The sequence below is a fragment of the Aedes aegypti genome, chromosome 3 (assembly GCF_002204515.2).
Source record: "Aedes aegypti strain LVP_AGWG chromosome 3, AaegL5.0 Primary Assembly, whole genome shotgun sequence".
Lineage (NCBI taxonomy): Eukaryota > Metazoa > Arthropoda > Insecta > Diptera > Culicidae > Aedes > Aedes aegypti.
Window position 1 is genome coordinate 15,137,234 of NC_035109.1, and position 18,110 is coordinate 15,155,343.

Consider the following 18,110-nt stretch of genomic DNA (forward strand, 5'->3'; position numbering starts at 1 on the left):
TTACGAGTAGGTAGAAATATATTACAGGTCGTCATCCGAACACACAATCCTTACGAAATTGATTTTCCAGCCACGCATTATTATTCCCCATTCAATGTTTTATCTTCTTCGCCTACCGCGAACCTGTGTCCATCCCGGATCTACATCTTCCTCGAGAAACTGTGTCGTTGAACCTTGCGTACTAGGGGAGGGATTCATATCTGATCTTGTCGCGGGTGGCGTTGACTCCATATCCATATCTTGATCCTGATCCATGTCATCATCATCAGCATCGGTTCCGCTGCTGTCGTCCATCGATTGCATTTTTATTCTATTTCCTGACTTGATCCAAATCTCGCACGGACCCATTCGAGCTAATTCCAGCCTCACCTGGTCTTCTTTGTTTTCCTTCAACATGTTCAGGTATTTGACCAGGAGATCGCTGATTTCTGTGGAATATAGGAATATGTAGGTATCTGTCCACATTTTCTTTTAAAATTTGGTAGGGTAGAAGCATCGGTTTTGGTTTTGGCCTGATATTTAACTTCGGTTTCTGCATTAGCCAATCACATTGATTTTTTATGAGAGTGCAAATTAGGAATATCCCTGCCAGATTAGGTGTATAAGATAAAATTAATTACTTCTTCTATTGTTTAAACAATCCGAACGAGTAAATAAATGTAGGTAGCTTAAGTTTATCATGTGAATGTTTCATGCTGATTTGCTATTTTAAACGGTATTTATTCCACTATGGCTACAACTGGCGGTATGGCCTAAGCCGGTACTTCTGCTCTATTGCTTACCATCAACGGACTCATCTTCACAAATGGTTTCGAATTCCTGGTCCATGATTTCTTCCATAACTTCCCGCAGGTCGTAGGAATCGACTTTTTTATTTTCCGTACAGTAACAGGTAATATAATTAATAATTTCTATTGCAGTCTGCAAATGCACGAACATTATTGTTAGAACCTAAATATTCAAAAATGTTCATATTGTAAGCAAACTCACATTCAATCCCAGCGGTCCTCCCATGCCATGTTCTACCGCCAGTCGAAGAGCGGTCCAGCGATTGAAAATGTGTTCGACGATTTCCTTGAAAACAGGCTGAAGCTGAGCCAACGGGATCTGGGAGCTGCTAGCCATGATGTGCCGAAGGGAAGGGACGAAATTTCGGAAATTTACCTCCGGAATCGCGATACAAATAGTCGTAGCACAAAGCTAAACACTGGAACACATTTTTCGATTGTCAAAATAAGGGTCCGATGAAAACAGATGCTGATGACTGGCTTTTGACAGTTAGCTGTTTTGATCATGATGAACGCAAAATGAATTCGATGAATCAATGAACTTGTTCAGAAAATGGATCGAAAAAAATACACGGGGAAACAAAATTTACATGTATGTTAAATTTACTACACTGTAAGCTCAAAGTACCCTTTAAAGGGTAAAAAAGTACCCTCTTTGAAAGAAACTAGTTTAACTCTTAAAAAGAGTAAAGCACTTGTACTCTTTAATGGGTAAACAGCTTGTACGTCAAATCAGCGAGTAAATTTTACCCATTATCGCTGCTGGGTTTTTACGGATAACGGGTAAAATGTACTCTTTATTATTTTATTCGTTGCATTCATTTATAAAACTTAGTTAATTAGGTGAATAGTAATGAAAATAATAACAGGATATAGTTTTCATTGTAAAAACACTTTATTTTCTTTTAATAAACAGTTCATGGAATCTAGAATTCATCAGTACCTTTGTTTTAAACTACTAATTTTGATGCACATGTTGACTCCCAAGACTGCTCTTTTTTCATTCATTTATTTTTGAAGCCTTGAAAAAATGTGGAACGATATTAATAAACGAATAGTTGTTTATGCTTCTGAGAATATTAATTTACCTTTATTTGTAGAGAAACGCCGGTTTGCCTGGCCTCATTGTAATCAAAGCCAGAAGATCGAACTTTCCTAACAAGTTTTTCACCCATTACTGAGTAAACATTCAGAATATGAAAGAGGGCATTATTCACCCATTATAGAAAGTTGACAAGTGCCCATTATTTTGACAGCTCCATATATCTTCAAATAATGGGTATTTTTTACACATTAAAGGGTAATGCTGAGTTTACAGTGTACACGCAAAAATATTAGAAACTAATTTATTCTGCGTTGCGAGAAAAATTCTCGCTCCCATGATCTTGAAAAACGCTTGTAGATCGTCGCAGTTACTTCAAATCGTTTTTGTGTTTGGGTTTATTCATTTATTTCATGACACCCACCCACCCCGTCGTAACGCTTTTTGTATGAGTATTCTACAAATTTTGTATGAACCGTAACATCATGTGGACACCCACCCACCCCCTTCAGCGTTATGAAATTTGTGAATGAGCCCCTACCGCGCGATCATGTCTCATGGCAATCAGGAATAATCGCGAAGAAGACATCAACACGATTTGAAGTAACTGCGACGATTTAGTAGCAGCATTTTAGTAATTTTTCAAATTCGCCGTCGCAATAAATAATTTCATTCATTTTATGTCGAAGATTTTCATTGCCCTATTCAGATTTATTTTTGTATTCTGATTTTCATAAATGCTATAATTATTTGTTTAATTTTTGTTTCATCTTATTTTAGGTACCTAACTCAAATAAAAATAAAACGAATATTTGGTTCAACATTGGTAAGATTTGTAATATTAATCTTAGAACGATGCTGATGATAAAATTCCATCTGAAAGTCGGAATTATTGACATGCAGGAATTGTTTTCGTTAGAACAATGAGCATGAATCCGCCGTGATCCCTAGCGAAATTCTCACAGGATCCTTGCTAAATTTCCATAAGTCTTGAATATCAAAATAATCCACAAATCTAGGCACAGTTATAGGCGAGATTCCATGGGATCACGGACATAACTTTACTCGAATAGGGGTGGGGGCATGACTTTCACAAAACGCCAGATTATGCGTAAGGGTTCATTCATTTATTTCATAACGCCGAAAATGGTCAATTTTGACACCCACCCACCCCCTCGTAACGCTTTTTGTATGCATATTCTACAAATTTTGTATGAGCCGTAACATCATGAAGACACCCACCCACCCCCTTTAGCGTTATGAAACTTGTTAATGAGCCCTAAAACGAAACGGTTCGAGTGAGCAGAATAGATAATGCAGTAAAATTTTTGGCGACAATTTTCTTCTTAATTTTCTCTCACGATTCGAAAATGAAAGACTTGCTATAACAAAGACCAAATCTATTCAATGCTCAAGAATAAAATTGAAATGTCGTAGAAACTATTGATAATTTATCAGTTTGAGTAGTAGCATTGCTCATTCATTATTATTGTGACAACATTCCATCCATCAGTGTTGATTTAAAATCTTCCTCTGCATTAGATTTCCAAGCAGCATGATTAGCGGTTTATTCCCGAATGACATCTTCACTAAAGCCCTTATCACCGCTACACATAAACCTAAAATAGATAGGAAAACACATTAGAAAAATAGAAAAATCAAATATTCTTGTTTTGATTTTCAGATACGGAAGCGTCCGGATAAAAACGGACCATTCAGTGAATGGAATAAACAATAATGTACAATAGACCGTATTGTATACAATACAGCATATTGTAATTGAATGTCGAAGCAACGTTAATCTTGATTGAATTTACATGCTGTGAACTAGACTATCGAAATGCATACATTTTGCCTTATGAAAGGTGGAACGGTTATTGCAATACGAACGCTTTAAATATCGTTTTAGCATCAACTCACATCAAGGCATCGATAGGCACGTGGTGCACGCACGGGCTTAACTTTCGATTTGGTCTTTGGTTCGATTCCAGGTTGCCGCGAAAACATTTTTTTGTTTTCAAAGTTTGGTTTCATAACCCGCATAATTATGAACCATACATCTACTGTTTCCCATTCAATCCACAACAATTAACAACAGTATTCGCGTAATTCGGTGTAAAATTAAAAATAACAATAAACCAACAATACCATAAACGGGTTTTACAGTTCGGGGAATGGTAATTGCACAAATTACAATGTGGGGAATAGGCGGTTAAGTTATGTAACCATTCAAAAAGGCCGATTTTGTCGAACAACATTTTTTCATTACAATCTGCCAAACGGTTCACATACCTTCCATTTTTTTTTATCAATCTACTGTAATCCAAACAGGTAGAGAATGGTTGAACTTTATAATTTAAATCAAAACAAATACTGTATATGTAATTATCGTTTAATTGTGAGGAATAGTATTTAACCCAAGAATTATCCCTGTTATGATTAATCAATGAAAGATCAATGGATTTGAACTGTTATGCATTTTTATTCATATTAGAGCAATCACACTGTAAAACAGATTGCGTTTCTTATTTCTCCACTTTTTCTGCTTTTTTCGCCGTTCCAAACTCTGGGGGTTCTTGCTCACATAATCCTGGGCCTTGGAAGCACGATTTCTCAGCTAGAAAATTACAGGAAGAACGGTAACGGTAATAATTTGTTGGTTTCATATCACTGCAACAACACATCCTGGAAACAACAAATTGGTGCCCATTAGAACTTGGATCTAAGTTACACGGAATGAATTCTTCTTACCTGAGAAATCTGGATATGAAACGGGTCACTTGGAATCTCCCAAGTAACCATAAGCACTAATAATAAGCCCTTAATCAGCATCATAAATGCGTACATGCATTATAATAGCACCACAAATGCTTACACACCCTATAACAGCACTTCCGCTGCATAGAAACCCTATTACAGCATCATTAATGCTTCTAAGCCTGATGCATACGGGCATTAAATAAGCACTATATTGGCTCTATATTCGCATACAGGGCCTGTTTAAATGCCATCTAGTGTTTTGACAGATATACCACGTGCTTTGTGTTTACATATAGTGGTGAGAGGGAGTCAAACACAAGTCTTCTCACTACTACAATTGCAGCTTTTATGACGGGGAAAAGTGGTGGTTTAAATTGGTCACTTTTCTTTCCAATACTATTCATCTTATGTGGACGAAGGAGCAAAGGAGCAGAACTTCAACAACTCAACAATACAGGTGTCGCAGGTTCGAGACGCAAAATGAGGAATTTCATCATCATAAAACAAGGATCAATATGTGGCAATTTCAAGTCCTCAAAAGGATTAAAACCACCAAAATGAATAAGTCTGATACGGAGAAGTACTATCTCAATCATTTTATTACATTTTGCATACTATTCGAGGTTTCCATTTTCATTCATTTATTTATTTACCTCGTGTACCAGCTGCTTGGCCGCATACACGAAAGCTCTCTGGCTGCGTACGCGAAAGCACAAAATATTCGCCCGAAAAACCTGGCGAAAACAACTGACGTTTCTAACGTGGTCTTATATCAGCACTAGTGATGCCGAGAAGCACGGTTATATCTTCGCATTATAATGGCACGCTATTTCGCCTTTTCTGGCATTATAATAGCATTATATGCGTATATAAAACTGCCAAGCATCAAATGATTACCCTATATGCGCATATAATGCTGTTACCGTGCCCCATTATCGTGCTTACTGGTTACTTGGGCTAGCTCACAAGCCTTAAAACAGAGGGAAGAAGCTTGAATCCTTCTCAAATAAAGATCCGCCATTTGAAAATTTATGTCCGCACGAGTTTTTTTTACTCTTCTAAACCAAACAAAACAAATGGCGAAACGATTAAAATATTGTAGGTACATCGCTCACAAACACTAAAGCGAGCCACTGTTTATCAAACTGTTAAAATAGGTTGTATACGGTAAAATGTAAATGTGTTAGTGTTTTGCGGTAATGACCGTTTCGCAGAATGTCAAGCAATAATTTTACCATTTCTTGGAGATTTGAAACTCCGTATAATTTTACAATATACGGACAGTATCTTTTATTGTTACTGTTTGGCATGCATCACGCAAACCATTTTTAAACGTCTTAAGCCTTAGACTGCATACAGTTCAACATAAAATCAACTGTTCGGAGTACATTAAGCTTAACAGATAAAAGTGATTACCCAAGTAACCAGTAAGCAAGATAATGCGGCACGGTAACAGCATTATATGCGCATATAGGGTAATCATTTGATGCTTGGCAGTTTTATATACGCATATAATGCTATTATAATGCCAGAAAAGGCGAAATAGCGTGCCATTATAATGCGAAGATATAACCGTGCTTCTCGGCATCACTAGTGCTGATATAAGACCACGTGAGTTGTTTTCGCCAGGTTTTTCGGGCGAATATTTTGTGCTTTCGCGTACGCAGCCAGAGAGCTTTCGCGTATGCGGTCAAGCAGCTGGTACACGAGGTAAATGAATAAATGAATGAAAATGGAAACCTCGAATAGTATGCAAAATGTAATAAAATGATTGAGATAGTACTTCTCCGTATCAGACTTATTCATTTTGGTGGTTTTAATCCTTTTAAGGACTTGAAATTGCCACATATTGATCCTTGTTTTATGATGATGAAATTCCTCATTTTGCGTCTCGAACCTGCGACACCTGTATTGTTGAGTTGTTGAAGTTCTGCTCCTTTGCTCCTTCGCCCACATAAGATGAATAGTATTGGAAAGAAAAGTGACCAATTTAAACCACCACTTTTCCCCGTCATAAAACCTGCAATTGTAGTAGTGAGAAGACTTATGTTTGACTCCCTCTCACCACTATATGTAAACACAAAGCACGTGGTATATCTGTCAAAACACTGGATGGCATTTAAACAGGCCCTGTGTGGGAATATAGAGCCAATATAGTGCTTATTTAATGCCCGTATGCATCAGGCTTAGAAGCATTAATGATGCTGTAATAGGGTTTCTATGCAGCGGAAGTGCTGTTATAAGGTGTGTAAGCATTTGTGGTGCTATTATAATGCATGTACGCATTTATGATGCTGATTAAGGGCTTATTATTAGTGCTAATGGTTACTTGGGTAATTGTATTGAATGTAAGGCGAACTGTGATTCTCTATGCGGGAAAGCAAAGCAATGAATTTAAACCCCGATTTTTTTGTGGCGAATTTTCTTAAGTGCCCAAGAAACAATTTTTGCCTTAAGAAAAGTTCCTCAGAGCTGTTTTATTAAACTATTAGTTGCTTAATAATCGACTTAGTTACAATAAAACTATTATTCAAGCCTTATTCGACCAGAAATGGAGAATCTATTCAACAACAACCATTTTATCAATGTTATATAGTACATGTTTATTCGATAATCCTACCTCGGCTGTTCAACAGTAGTAAGATTATACGCAGCCACGGCAATGATTATTCAACATTTCAACCACAAGGTATCCATAGCACATAAAGTAACGCTTGTTCAGTGTTTATGCAACAGGATTGTATGACGTGTTGTTTCTTAATTGTGGAAGAAAAGTTATGGATGCCATTATTACTTATGATCACGGGTATACAAAATAGTAGGCTTTGTTCAGCATTAGATCAACAGAAAACATGCTGAACACAGTCTGTTTTGGTGCTTTATGCGACTGGTATGGCTACCATATTTATTTATAGAATTGATTGTATAAACGTACCACACGAAGTTTCTTTGATGCTTCTTCAACATTTATTTTAACTAGAAATAGGAAAAATATTCGTATTTTTATACACTTTATTCCATATACATATCTGTGAACCTAGAACGATTTTTTTTTATTTCGATTAATTAAACATTGTTGTGATGCCGGGGCTCGAACTCAGGACCTTCCGATTTGCAGGCACTTGCATTTCCACTGCTCCAATCAAGGTTACACACTACAGCAGGTTCAAAGCAGTATTTAAAGATTCAGCAAGATTATCGAACAGGTTATCGTAAATGTGTTGTTCAAATATCGTCTTAACACCATTGTTAAACCTTGTTAGTGACAAGGTCTCAAACACAACACTTATCAAAGCTATCAGCTTTATTACGGTTCAATAATAGACGAACAATCACTTTATATAAACATGTGGTTGAATGAATACTGTATTTGTGTGTGTGTGTAATCCAACTAACACCCACTGTCCGGCAGTGATATTAAGGAAGAAATCTTTCTGCAATGTTTTTTATGCTATTGCAGATAGCTTTAGTCCAGGAGTTAGAAGGTGATAGCTCTATTGCAGATCCAGTGACCCATTTCAGAATGGCTGGAGAGACACGTCCATTCAGAAGTCACTTTCACCAACAATAAGCCCCGCATGTGTGCATTACCGTTATCAAATGGATAATGATAATACAAACACACTTCCAAATCCAAAGATATGCTTTTTTGGAACTGGCACATATTTAGTATATTAAGGTAACAAAACAGATCAGAACAATCTCACCAAATTTCTTGACTACGACGCTGTTGACCCAATAATTCGAACCATTTCCTTCATATTTTCACTTAGTCAAACAAGACACTCGGTCTTCGCTAGACCGCAGGCCCAAGCGGTATTACTGTGCAAATTTTTTCGCGATTAACTTCCAAACATCGAGGCAAACATCAAACGTGATACACAATTTGCATTAAACACTGCGAAGCTTCATCGGTTCTATTGGTGGCATAGTACCTTCAAAACCATCTAAGTACTACAATCGCAAAATTAGAGTTTCAAAATCAGCCATACACCAACACAATACACTACCGATAATTCAAATCTTCACATATTCACTATTTTCGCACGGATTACGCCGGTAAAACTTCACAAAGCAGCACTTTCTTTCTCATGTGGTTGAATGAATACTGTATTTGGGCTTTTATTTTGAATGACGGTGATGTTGGGTAATATTGACTTCTACAACTTTTCTTCCACAATTATGTAATTACTCGTTATACAACCGTATCAGACAAACACTGAACAAGTATTTTTGGATATTCGATGGATAACTGGTGGTTCAAACGTTGTATAAACATTGAAGAGTCTATTTATAATGTTACTACTGTCAAATAGCCGAAGTAAGCCCATTGAACAAACATGTACAATGAAAAAGTTGTTATTGAACAGATTCTCCATTTTTGGGCGAATAACACTTTAATAATGATTTCATTTTAGGTACGACTATCATTAAACAATGGATAGCTTAATAAAACAGCGCAGATAAACTTTTATTAAGGCAAAAATTGTTTCGTAGTCGTGCATCCATTGATCATCTGTTAGTTGCGTGATTGTCTATTAAAAAAAAACATCGCACTGAATTCTCGATTTGGAAGTAAACAATATTATAAACATCAGATCATTGCAGTATCAAGTGATTTAACTAAAGCTGTGAACAGTTACTAAGCAAATGTTGTTAAACATTGAATGTGCTTGTTATTCTGTGTGCCACATATTGAACAACAGCATCTTATTTTACAAAACCTCTTTTTCAATTACTTTGAAAACATATTTAATAATGTACATTGCCACCACAGTTTAAACTTTTATTCGATCAATTATGAAATGATATAAAATTGAGGAACTAAAGCGCCGCTTAGACTATATGCAACATTTATTCGTCGCTTTGTACAACATTAACTCTTGTTAAACTGCCACGGCTATTGTCGAACACTAGTTAAGCATACATGTTTATCAATTGCACTGAATTGTTGCTTGGGTGGTCCCTATGTATTTCGATAGTCCATTTGCCTGAGTGTACAATGCAATAATAATCTAATATATTGTAACAGAACATTGTATGGGATTTCAATGGTTTTATATTGTCGCGCGCCCACTAAATCGGAACGCGCGTGTGGGACACGCAACGTGTGACTCGTTCCCGACATAACTGTCATAATGACATGTGTGGCGCTGCATTCTTACGATGTTTATGAACACAGCGCTTTATTCAAATATTAGTCGCGATGCTTGGAGATTGAGAAAAAATATATTTAAAAAATAACATTGTCCTTGATGACAATAAATCTTCGAGCTGTTTAGTAGAATACCTATAAGTAGATGAAAAATCCGAATTTAGTACTATACCATTTAATTCCACTAGAGTTTGTATCCTTTGACAGATACACGTATTTCGACCTCAACTGTAAGGCCGTCTTCAGCGTCGTGTACTAGACTCGTCGAGTCCTAGTACACGACACTGAAGACGGCCTTACAGTTGAGGTCGAAATACGCGTATATGTCAAAGGATACAAACTCTAGTGGAATTAAATGGTATAATACTAAATTTGGATTTTTCATCTACTCATTGTCCTTATTTCTGTCGGATCCATAATACCTTACAATAGGATCCTAAAGCCCTGTCCCACTTGTTTACTCAGATTTTCATTGGTTAAAGTCAATAATTTTTTTTATTGTTTTTGAGATTTTGTCACACCCCTTGGTTTAAACTCATATTTTTGGGTATATTTTGTTTTCCGTGTCCCTTCCGAAACGTCAGATAGGAACAATCCCAGTGTTAAACTAAAAGCCCTGTGGCATTTTTATCCACAAAGTGAACGTCAAACATGATCACATGTGTCGAGGTTCATATTTGGAACAATTTTTAAAATTAAATTTTCAATATGTTATAGCCGCTATTTGAGCTGGAAAAATTGCTAAAGTAGTTGCAAGAACATGCTCTTTCGTATTATTGAAAAAAAAAAAAAAACAAGAACTCATTAAACATTTTAGGATCTAAATTCTTATTTTCATGAATTGTAATTGTATTGTAATTTGTATTGTGTGTCTAATGTTTTGAATGGTACTGTTACAATACGTTATATTGTTTTTGTATTGTATTGTTTATTCGGACGGTAAACCCGTGAAACTCTGAAATTACATCATCAACATTAAAAATTTCCATCTTTTCAAAACTTCCTCGCTTATAAGCTTGATTACCAAATTTTAAAATGCACGAATTTCAGCGTGTTCCAATTTTTCGAAGCAAACCAACCATCGTACGCGCGAGTGAACCTTGCGCTTTTGACAACCACCCGCCGAGACTCGCGAGACGAAGCACTTTCGGGAAAAACGCTGTCAGTCTGAGCTGTAAAACAAAATGGATAATGTTTGAGAGCGGTGCTTTCGAGTGAAAAAAGTTGAAATTATTGTGCAAAAACCGTGTTATTTCTAGTGAAAAAGTATTCTAAACTGTTTAGCTGTTTTTGGAAAATAGGTTTTCACCGAAACTTCCAGCTGAAACGTGCGAATTGAGGTAAAATTTGTGTTTTTTCTCTGCGCTGTTTACCCCCTCTATATTTCCACATTGATCGGTTTTTGTAGATTTACTGTCTCGCAGGAGAGTGATGTCTTGGCCAAACAGTTGGCAAGTGCAACCAGGTTATGCGGGATACGCTACGGCAGCTGCGCCTCCATCGGTGGCTCCGGTTGCGTCTGCTGCGGCCGCTGCGCTTCCTGGTGGTTACTCGGCCATGACTCCGGAACAATACGCCCAATGGCAACAATGGCAACAGTACCAGCAGCAATACGCCCAATGGCATGCCCAATACGGGGAGCAGTATGCCCGTCAAATGGGGAAACCGTTGCCGGCAGTGCCGGCTCCGATGCCCTTGCAGCATATGGGCCTAGCCACCAATGTTCCTCCGCCGGCAGTGGCCATGGCACAACCCGTTCCTGCCCCGGTAGTAGTCCCCACCGTTGTTCCTACAGCACCTCCGGCTATTGCGGCCGTTGTGGGGCCCGTTCCTCCGGTTGCTGCCGTCGCTCCACCTATACCAACCATCTCAGCTGCACCGCCGCCGCCTTCGGAACCCCACCCGGATAGTGTTGCTAGCCAAGGTATGTGGAACAATTTGTGTTTTCCCTTATGGACAATGAATGAAAAAAAAAAAAAAATTTGGAAGTGTTTGACCTGGAACATGGGAATATTGATAGTCTAATGTGTAGTTATTTTGTGTACAACAACGAACAGTACAGTACAATTGTAATTTGTATCAAATCTTGCTTTTATGTTGATGTCAAGGATCGTTCAAAAGTTATGTAAGGCTTTAATGTCTGATGAGAGATCCAATCCAGTTTAATCGAAGTGCGTTTTGTTACCATTTCTAAAATCTACAGTTGTTGGAGATGCGATTAAGGTGACACGGGAGACCGTGTTATTTTCCCTATCTTTTGTCTCACTCTATCAATTATCATCTAAAATTTGCAGAAGCAAATCCTAGTTTTAGTGAACCGATTGAACTGAAAATTTAATGGGTTGTGCACTATATACATACAATTATAGTGATACATTTTTCGCATCGATATATTGAGTAGTACTTCAGATTTGCTTCTACAAATGGAGAGGGTGATTAAAACACCGTCCCGTGCGGCCTTAACATACTTTATGAAATCTATTCTATTATTGGTCTGCGTTATTTACAATTTATTTCTCATTTAAGAAGGGTGGAATTTGAGCAAATATTTTTTGAAATTCTGAAGATATAAAACAACTGGTTCAATTAGGTTCTGCATTATTTTGATTTTGCAGGGCATTTAGTCCGAATGGTCACATTTAGTAATCCTTTATATTTATCCTCTATAAAGGATCACTAGTCCCATCCGGTGCATTCGAAACACTCATTTATAATCTTGAATATCGGAATTTATAATTTATGCAAATTAAAATGATTTTCATTGCAAATAAATTAGGATAAGCTGGCATGTCTTAAAAAATAGTCGTTTTTTACCCGACCTGACCCAGTGACCCACTGGAATAACTCCGACCACAGGAATGTTCTCGAAATACTCTGACTAATTTTAGAAACAGAGGCGTCGCGTGCCCAAACCAGTCACCTATGCAACAACAAGAAATATATTTTTTAAATTTAATTAATAACACCCAGAGTCTATGAATGGAGAGTTGCGCGAAGACTGAAACCAAGTCTACCTATTGAACTGTCAAATCGTCTACCTGCTCGATAAAATAAACAAACACGTTTCGGGGCGAGAGGGGTATTGTTATCGTGACGAAATAAAAAAAGATTTTTTTTAATGCTGCGGTGTAATACGATGGTGTAACGAAATAATGGATTTTAGGGCCTATAATTTGTGAATAAACCCCCTTCTTGTAACATGTAATGTAACGGTAATGCTAGTAATCGTCCTTCATCAGTGGAAATATATAAATTCGTTTCATAGTTGAAATATAACTGAAATTGAACTAATTTTACAAAACTAGTTAGTTGAAAACTATATATTAGTTATTCAAACCAGACTTACGCTACAGATGCAACTGTTTTTGGTCAATTCCCAGTGGGACAGTAAACGGCATAAAAAATTAACTGTATTTTCAGTTGCTCGTCGCGCGGAAACCGAAAAAAGATCAAGTTTTTGAGTGTATGCTGTTTGTCGTCCGTGTTGTTGCAATTCTCAACTATTATGATTACTTTATAACCTGAGATCAATTTCAATTTTGTTCTTTGCGACTTAACAAGCAAACATGTAAACAACATGAAAGTGCATTTGAGTGAAGTCACTCAAGCGCACGCAGTAAAATAGGTGGCCAGAATAATTAAATGATTTGTAATACTTGTTGCCAGTTCTCTTTGCGCAACTCTCCATTCATAGACTCTGATAACACCTATTTAAACAGTAAATTGATGAACCGGATTTTGGACGTTTCAGCTACAAAACATATCAGAAATAACAAAATGTATCAATGTGCAAACATGCATTCTTGCATTTAGTAACTGCAGTGATCGATATTTTAACGAATTCCTGTAAAAACGTATTCTTGACTTGGAAATATTTTCAGCAGCAGCTTAATTTAGAATGCCGAGTGTCGGCTAATTTTAACCGAGATCCGAACTGCCGAGTAGTCGGCAAACAAATTCTTTCACCTCTAAAAAAAAGGTGCAACTATGTTCAGTAGACTGATGCAAATTTTGAAGTTGTTGCTCCCCTATGCTTAAACGGTGTCAATTATGATTAAAATCGTTCTCCCAAAATTTGAAGTGATTTGGAAGAAATTTGGTTGTGCACAGGCCATTTGAAGTTTCTATGGAAATTACTATGGAAAAGACCAACCTTTTGTGTTCAGTCCTCTAACTGCTCGTAATGATAGTTTATGAAAAAATTAACAAACTCCACTCATGTGAAATCTTTCTTTTTTTTTTTGTTTTTTTTTTTTTTTTTTTTTACTTAATCATTTATTTACTAGGCTCATGCGCCATTAGGCATTACGGAGCCGACTTCTTTTGATTGTTTTAACAATTTCATGATGTTTTCTTAATATACTATGTTAGCTTTGGGGAACCGTAAAGCTCGCGGTTTGGTCGAGGTTAGGGGTAACAATAATTTCAAGGAAGGGATAGGACAATGGGATCGTTCCGTTGACATTCAGCAGCTTGAAGATGTGACGTGTTTGCTTTGCTGATGGTCGAACGTGGAGTGGACAATGACAACCTGTAACGATACAACAAGACGAATTTCGAGGGGACACAAGGTGGACAAGTAGACCGAAGAGATGGGGGGATCAAACACAGATGTTAGCTTGTTTCAAAAATTCGTACAAAAGCTTCATGTACACAAGGTCAAGTTTACCCAACACATTTCTAATGTCTTCCTTTTCTGGTTTCCCTTGGGCCCTGAGGGATGTACAAAAATTAGATCTGGCAATACCGTATTCGAGGCACTCCCAAACTACGTGGTTGATATCTTGGTAACCTGCACCGCAGCTGCAGTGATTGCTATCTGTGAGCCCTATTCGATAGAAGTGAGAGCCTAAAGAGTAGTGGTTGGACATAAGTCGACACATTACCTTAATAAAGTCTCGACTTAAGTCCAACCCCTTGAACCACGGCTTCTTCGATACCTGCGGGAGAATGGAATGTAACCACCTGCCCAATTCTCCGGCATCCCATTTTTGTTGCCAGCTGACCAATGCATGTTGACGAGCAATTGAGAAAAATTCATTGAAGGCAATTTCTCGGTCAAAAATATCACCTTCCATAGCGCCCACCTTGGCGAGCGAGTCCGCTTTCTCATTGCCCGGGATCGAGCAATGTGAAGGGACCCAAACCAAGGTGATAGTATATGAATCATTCGATAGAGCACTCAATTTAGAACGTATTTCACTGAGAAAATATGGGGAGTGCTTCACCGGCCTCATTGAACGTATAGCCTCTATGGAGCTAAGGCTATCCGTAAAAATGAAATATTGATCAGAGGGAAGAGAGGCAATTCGCTCTAATGCGTAATGTATAGCCGTTAATTCCGCGACATATACGGAGCAAGGATTCTGAAGTTTATATGCGGCGCTATGAAACTCGTTGTACATACCAAATCCAGTGGAATCATTCGTTTTTGACCCGTCGGTGTAAAACCTTCTCTCGCAGCTGATGTGACCGAACTTGCTAGCAAAAATTTTTGGGATTTGCTCCGAACGAAGCAGATCTGGAATTCCACGGATGTCTTGTCTCATGGTCAGATCGAAAACTACAGCGGAACTTGAGAAGTCAGGGAAGCAACCGTAATTGGGAAGATTCAAAGAAGGGTTAACCTCCAGAGTCATGTACGCGTAGTACAATGTCATAAATCTTGTTTGAGGATTTCGTTCGATTAGCTTCTCAAAATTTTCAATTACCATCGGGTTCAACACTTCACAGCGGATGAGGAACCTTAACGACAATTCCACGAACCGATCCGATAAAGGCAGTATTCCTGCTAATATCTCTAAACTCATGGTATGAGTCGAGTTCATACAGCCTAACGCGATCCGAAGACAGCGATACTGAATACGCTGGAGCTTCAGAATGTGTGTTTTCGCGGCGGATTGGAAGCAAAAACTACCGTATTCAAGAACCGACAGAATCGTTGTGCGATATAGCTTTATCAGATCGTCCGGGTGGGCCCCCCACCATGTTCCTGTGAGTGTACGCATGAAGTTGATTCGTTGCTGGCACTTCTGATACAGATACCTAATTTGTTTTCCCCAGGTGCATTTAGAATCAAACCAGACCCCTAAATACATATGCGATAAACCTTGAGTCAGTGCCTTACCCATAAACTGAAGTTCTAGCAGCGCCGGATCACGCTTTCTAGAAAAGACAACTAACTCGGTTTTCTCCGGAGAGAATTCGATACCCAGCTTCACAGCCCAAGCGGACAAATTGTCCAGAGTATCTTGCAATGGTACTTGCAGATTGTCCGCCTCTGGTCCTGTAACAGAAACAACGGCGTCATCCGCAAGCTGTCTTAGCGAGCAATTTCCCATGAGACAATCATCAATATCTCTTACGTAAAAGTTGTAAAGAAGAGGGCTTAAACATGAGCCCTGGGGGAGACCCATGTAACTTATTCGAGAAATTGTTGAGTTTCCATGTGAGAAAAACATGTGCTTCTCAGACAACAAATTGTACAAGTAGTTATTCAAAATCGGGGCAAGTCCACACTCGTGGAGTTTGTCCGAAAGGACATCAACGCAAACTGCATCAAAAGCCCCCTTAATATCCAAAAAGACTGAGCCCATTTGTTCTTTTTGTGCGTAGGCCAGTTGAATTTCAGTAGAAAGCAACGCAAGACAATCGCTCGTTCCTTTGCCTCTGCGGAATCCAAATTGAGTATCTGAGAGAAGGCCATTCGATTCAACCCATTTGTCCAGTCGAAAGAGAATCATCTTCTCTAACAACTTTCGGAGACACGACAACATCGCAATAGGACGGTACGAGTTGTAATCCGACGCAGGCTTTCCTGGTTTTTGGATGGCAATAACTCTCACTTGTCTCCAATCATCCGGAACAATGTTGGTCTCCAAGAATATATTGAATAAGTTCAACAAGCGCCTCTTTGCGACGTCTGGGAGGTTTTTCAGCAAGTTGAACTTAATTCTATCCATACCCGGGGCAGAATTATTACATGAAAAGAGAGCAAGTGAGAACTCTACCATCGAAAAAGTTGAGTCCATTGCATTCCTTTCTTCTGGATAATCACGAATAGTCATTTGAACTTGGACAGAGTCCGGACAAACTTTTTTCGCGAAATCAAATATCCATCGAGAAGAGCTTTCACGATCCTCGTTTACCGATTGTACGTTCCGCATTCTTCTACCGACCGTCCACAAGGTTCGCATCGACGTTTCCCGTGTTAATCCGTTGACGAAGTTTCTCCAGTAACCGCGTTTCTTCGCTTTCACGAGGCTCTTGAACTTGCGGTCAAGAGAACAATACCGATCGTAGTTATCGCGCGTACCACGTTTCCGATATTCTTTAAACGCATCTGATCTTTCGCGATAGACTCCGGTGCATTCGCCATCCCACCACGGGGTGGGCGGCCGACGTCGTACTGAAGATCCTGGAACCGGTTTACGCTGAGCTTGAAGAGCACTGTTTATAATCAACGCGGATAAGAATTGATATTCTTCCAGCGGTGGAAGTATATCGACCGATTGCTCACCTACGGAGATCGCTTCAGCGTATTTTCCCCAGTCGATATGCTTTGTGAGGTCATACGCTACGTCGATCTGGTGTGTTCGACACGAATTATTGGTAACTGAAATTTTGATAGGCAGGTGATCACTACCATGGGGATCCTGAATTACTTTCCACATGCAATCCAATGATAATGAATTCGAACAGATTGAGAGGTCTAACATACTAGGGGGATCTGGAGGTTTTATTCGTGTTGCTTCCCCAGTGTTCAAAATTGTCAGATTGAAGTAGTCGCAAAGATCATATATTAAGGTTGCGCGATTGTCGTCCCTCGGTGACCCCCAGGCTGTACCGTGAGAATTAAAATCTCCTAGGATCAACCATGGCGCAGGCATAGCTTCGCATATTGCCGCTAAGTCTCTGCGAGACATTCTAGCGTTTGGCGGTATGTACACACTGGCTATGCTGAGGCTTTTACCTCGGGCTGTAATATGACATGCAACTACTTCAATGCCTGTCATCAAGGGGAAATCGATTCTATAAAAGGAGTGAAGCTTGCTAATCCCTAAGAGCACCCCTCCATATCCATCCCCTCGATCCAGACGAATAATATTAAAATCGTGGAAAGAGATATTTTTATCAGAAGTGAGCCATGTTTCACAGAGAGCAAATATGTCGCAGCGAGAGCTGTGTACTAAAAATTTGAATGCCTCCATATTTTTCATAAGACTTCTACAATTCCACTGTAGTACTTCGATCATATCTCCGACCTCATTGACCATATTAGCCATCGAAAGATATGAACGAGTCAAGAATCGGCCACTTTGAAGCTATTTGCTTCAGAAAAGGTTTCACCAAGGAAAGCGCCATG

The 18,110-nt window shown here is 38.6% G+C and overlaps 2 protein-coding genes across 3 annotated transcripts in view; one reads left to right on the forward strand and one right to left on the reverse strand.

Moving 5' to 3' along the window:
- On the reverse strand, positions 1 to 1,267 carry LOC5568059 (pre-rRNA-processing protein TSR2 homolog). Its single transcript, XM_001651945.2, has 3 exons — positions 991 to 1,267; positions 783 to 921; positions 1 to 428 (listed from the first exon to the last, which is right to left on the reverse strand). Exons 1-3 carry the CDS (start codon positions 1,123 to 1,125, stop codon positions 100 to 102), a joined length of 603 nt encoding a protein of 200 aa, XP_001651995.1. The 5' UTR covers positions 1,126 to 1,267; the 3' UTR covers positions 1 to 99.
- A 9,619-nt stretch (positions 1,268 to 10,886) lies between these two features.
- The window catches only part of LOC5568056 (YLP motif-containing protein 1), a 47,640-nt gene continuing 40,416 nt past the window's right edge, over positions 10,887 to 18,110 (forward strand). For both annotated transcript variants that reach the window (XM_021849660.1, XM_021849661.1), the window contains exons 1-2: positions 10,887 to 11,085; positions 11,154 to 11,669. In XM_021849660.1, the coding sequence (XP_021705352.1) occupies positions 11,177 to 11,669 (493 nt within the window). In that variant the 5' untranslated portion in view covers positions 10,887 to 11,085; positions 11,154 to 11,176. The remainder of the gene's footprint in view (positions 11,086 to 11,153; positions 11,670 to 18,110) is intronic.

What these genes read in the sequence shown, in the direction of transcription:
- LOC5568059 (XM_001651945.2), bottom strand. Translation starts at nt 1,125, where the DNA reads ATGGCTAGCAGCTCCCAGATCCCGTTGGCTCAGCTTCAGCCTGTTTTC. An exon ending in GAGGACCGCTGGGATTGAAT is followed by an intron (nt 922 to 990) that starts GTGAGTTTGCTT and finishes GTGCATTTGCAG; the next exon opens with ACTGCAATAGAAATTATTAA. An exon ending in TGAAGATGAGTCCGTTGATG is followed by an intron (nt 429 to 782) that starts GTAAGCAATAGA and finishes TATATTCCACAG; the next exon opens with AAATCAGCGATCTCCTGGTC.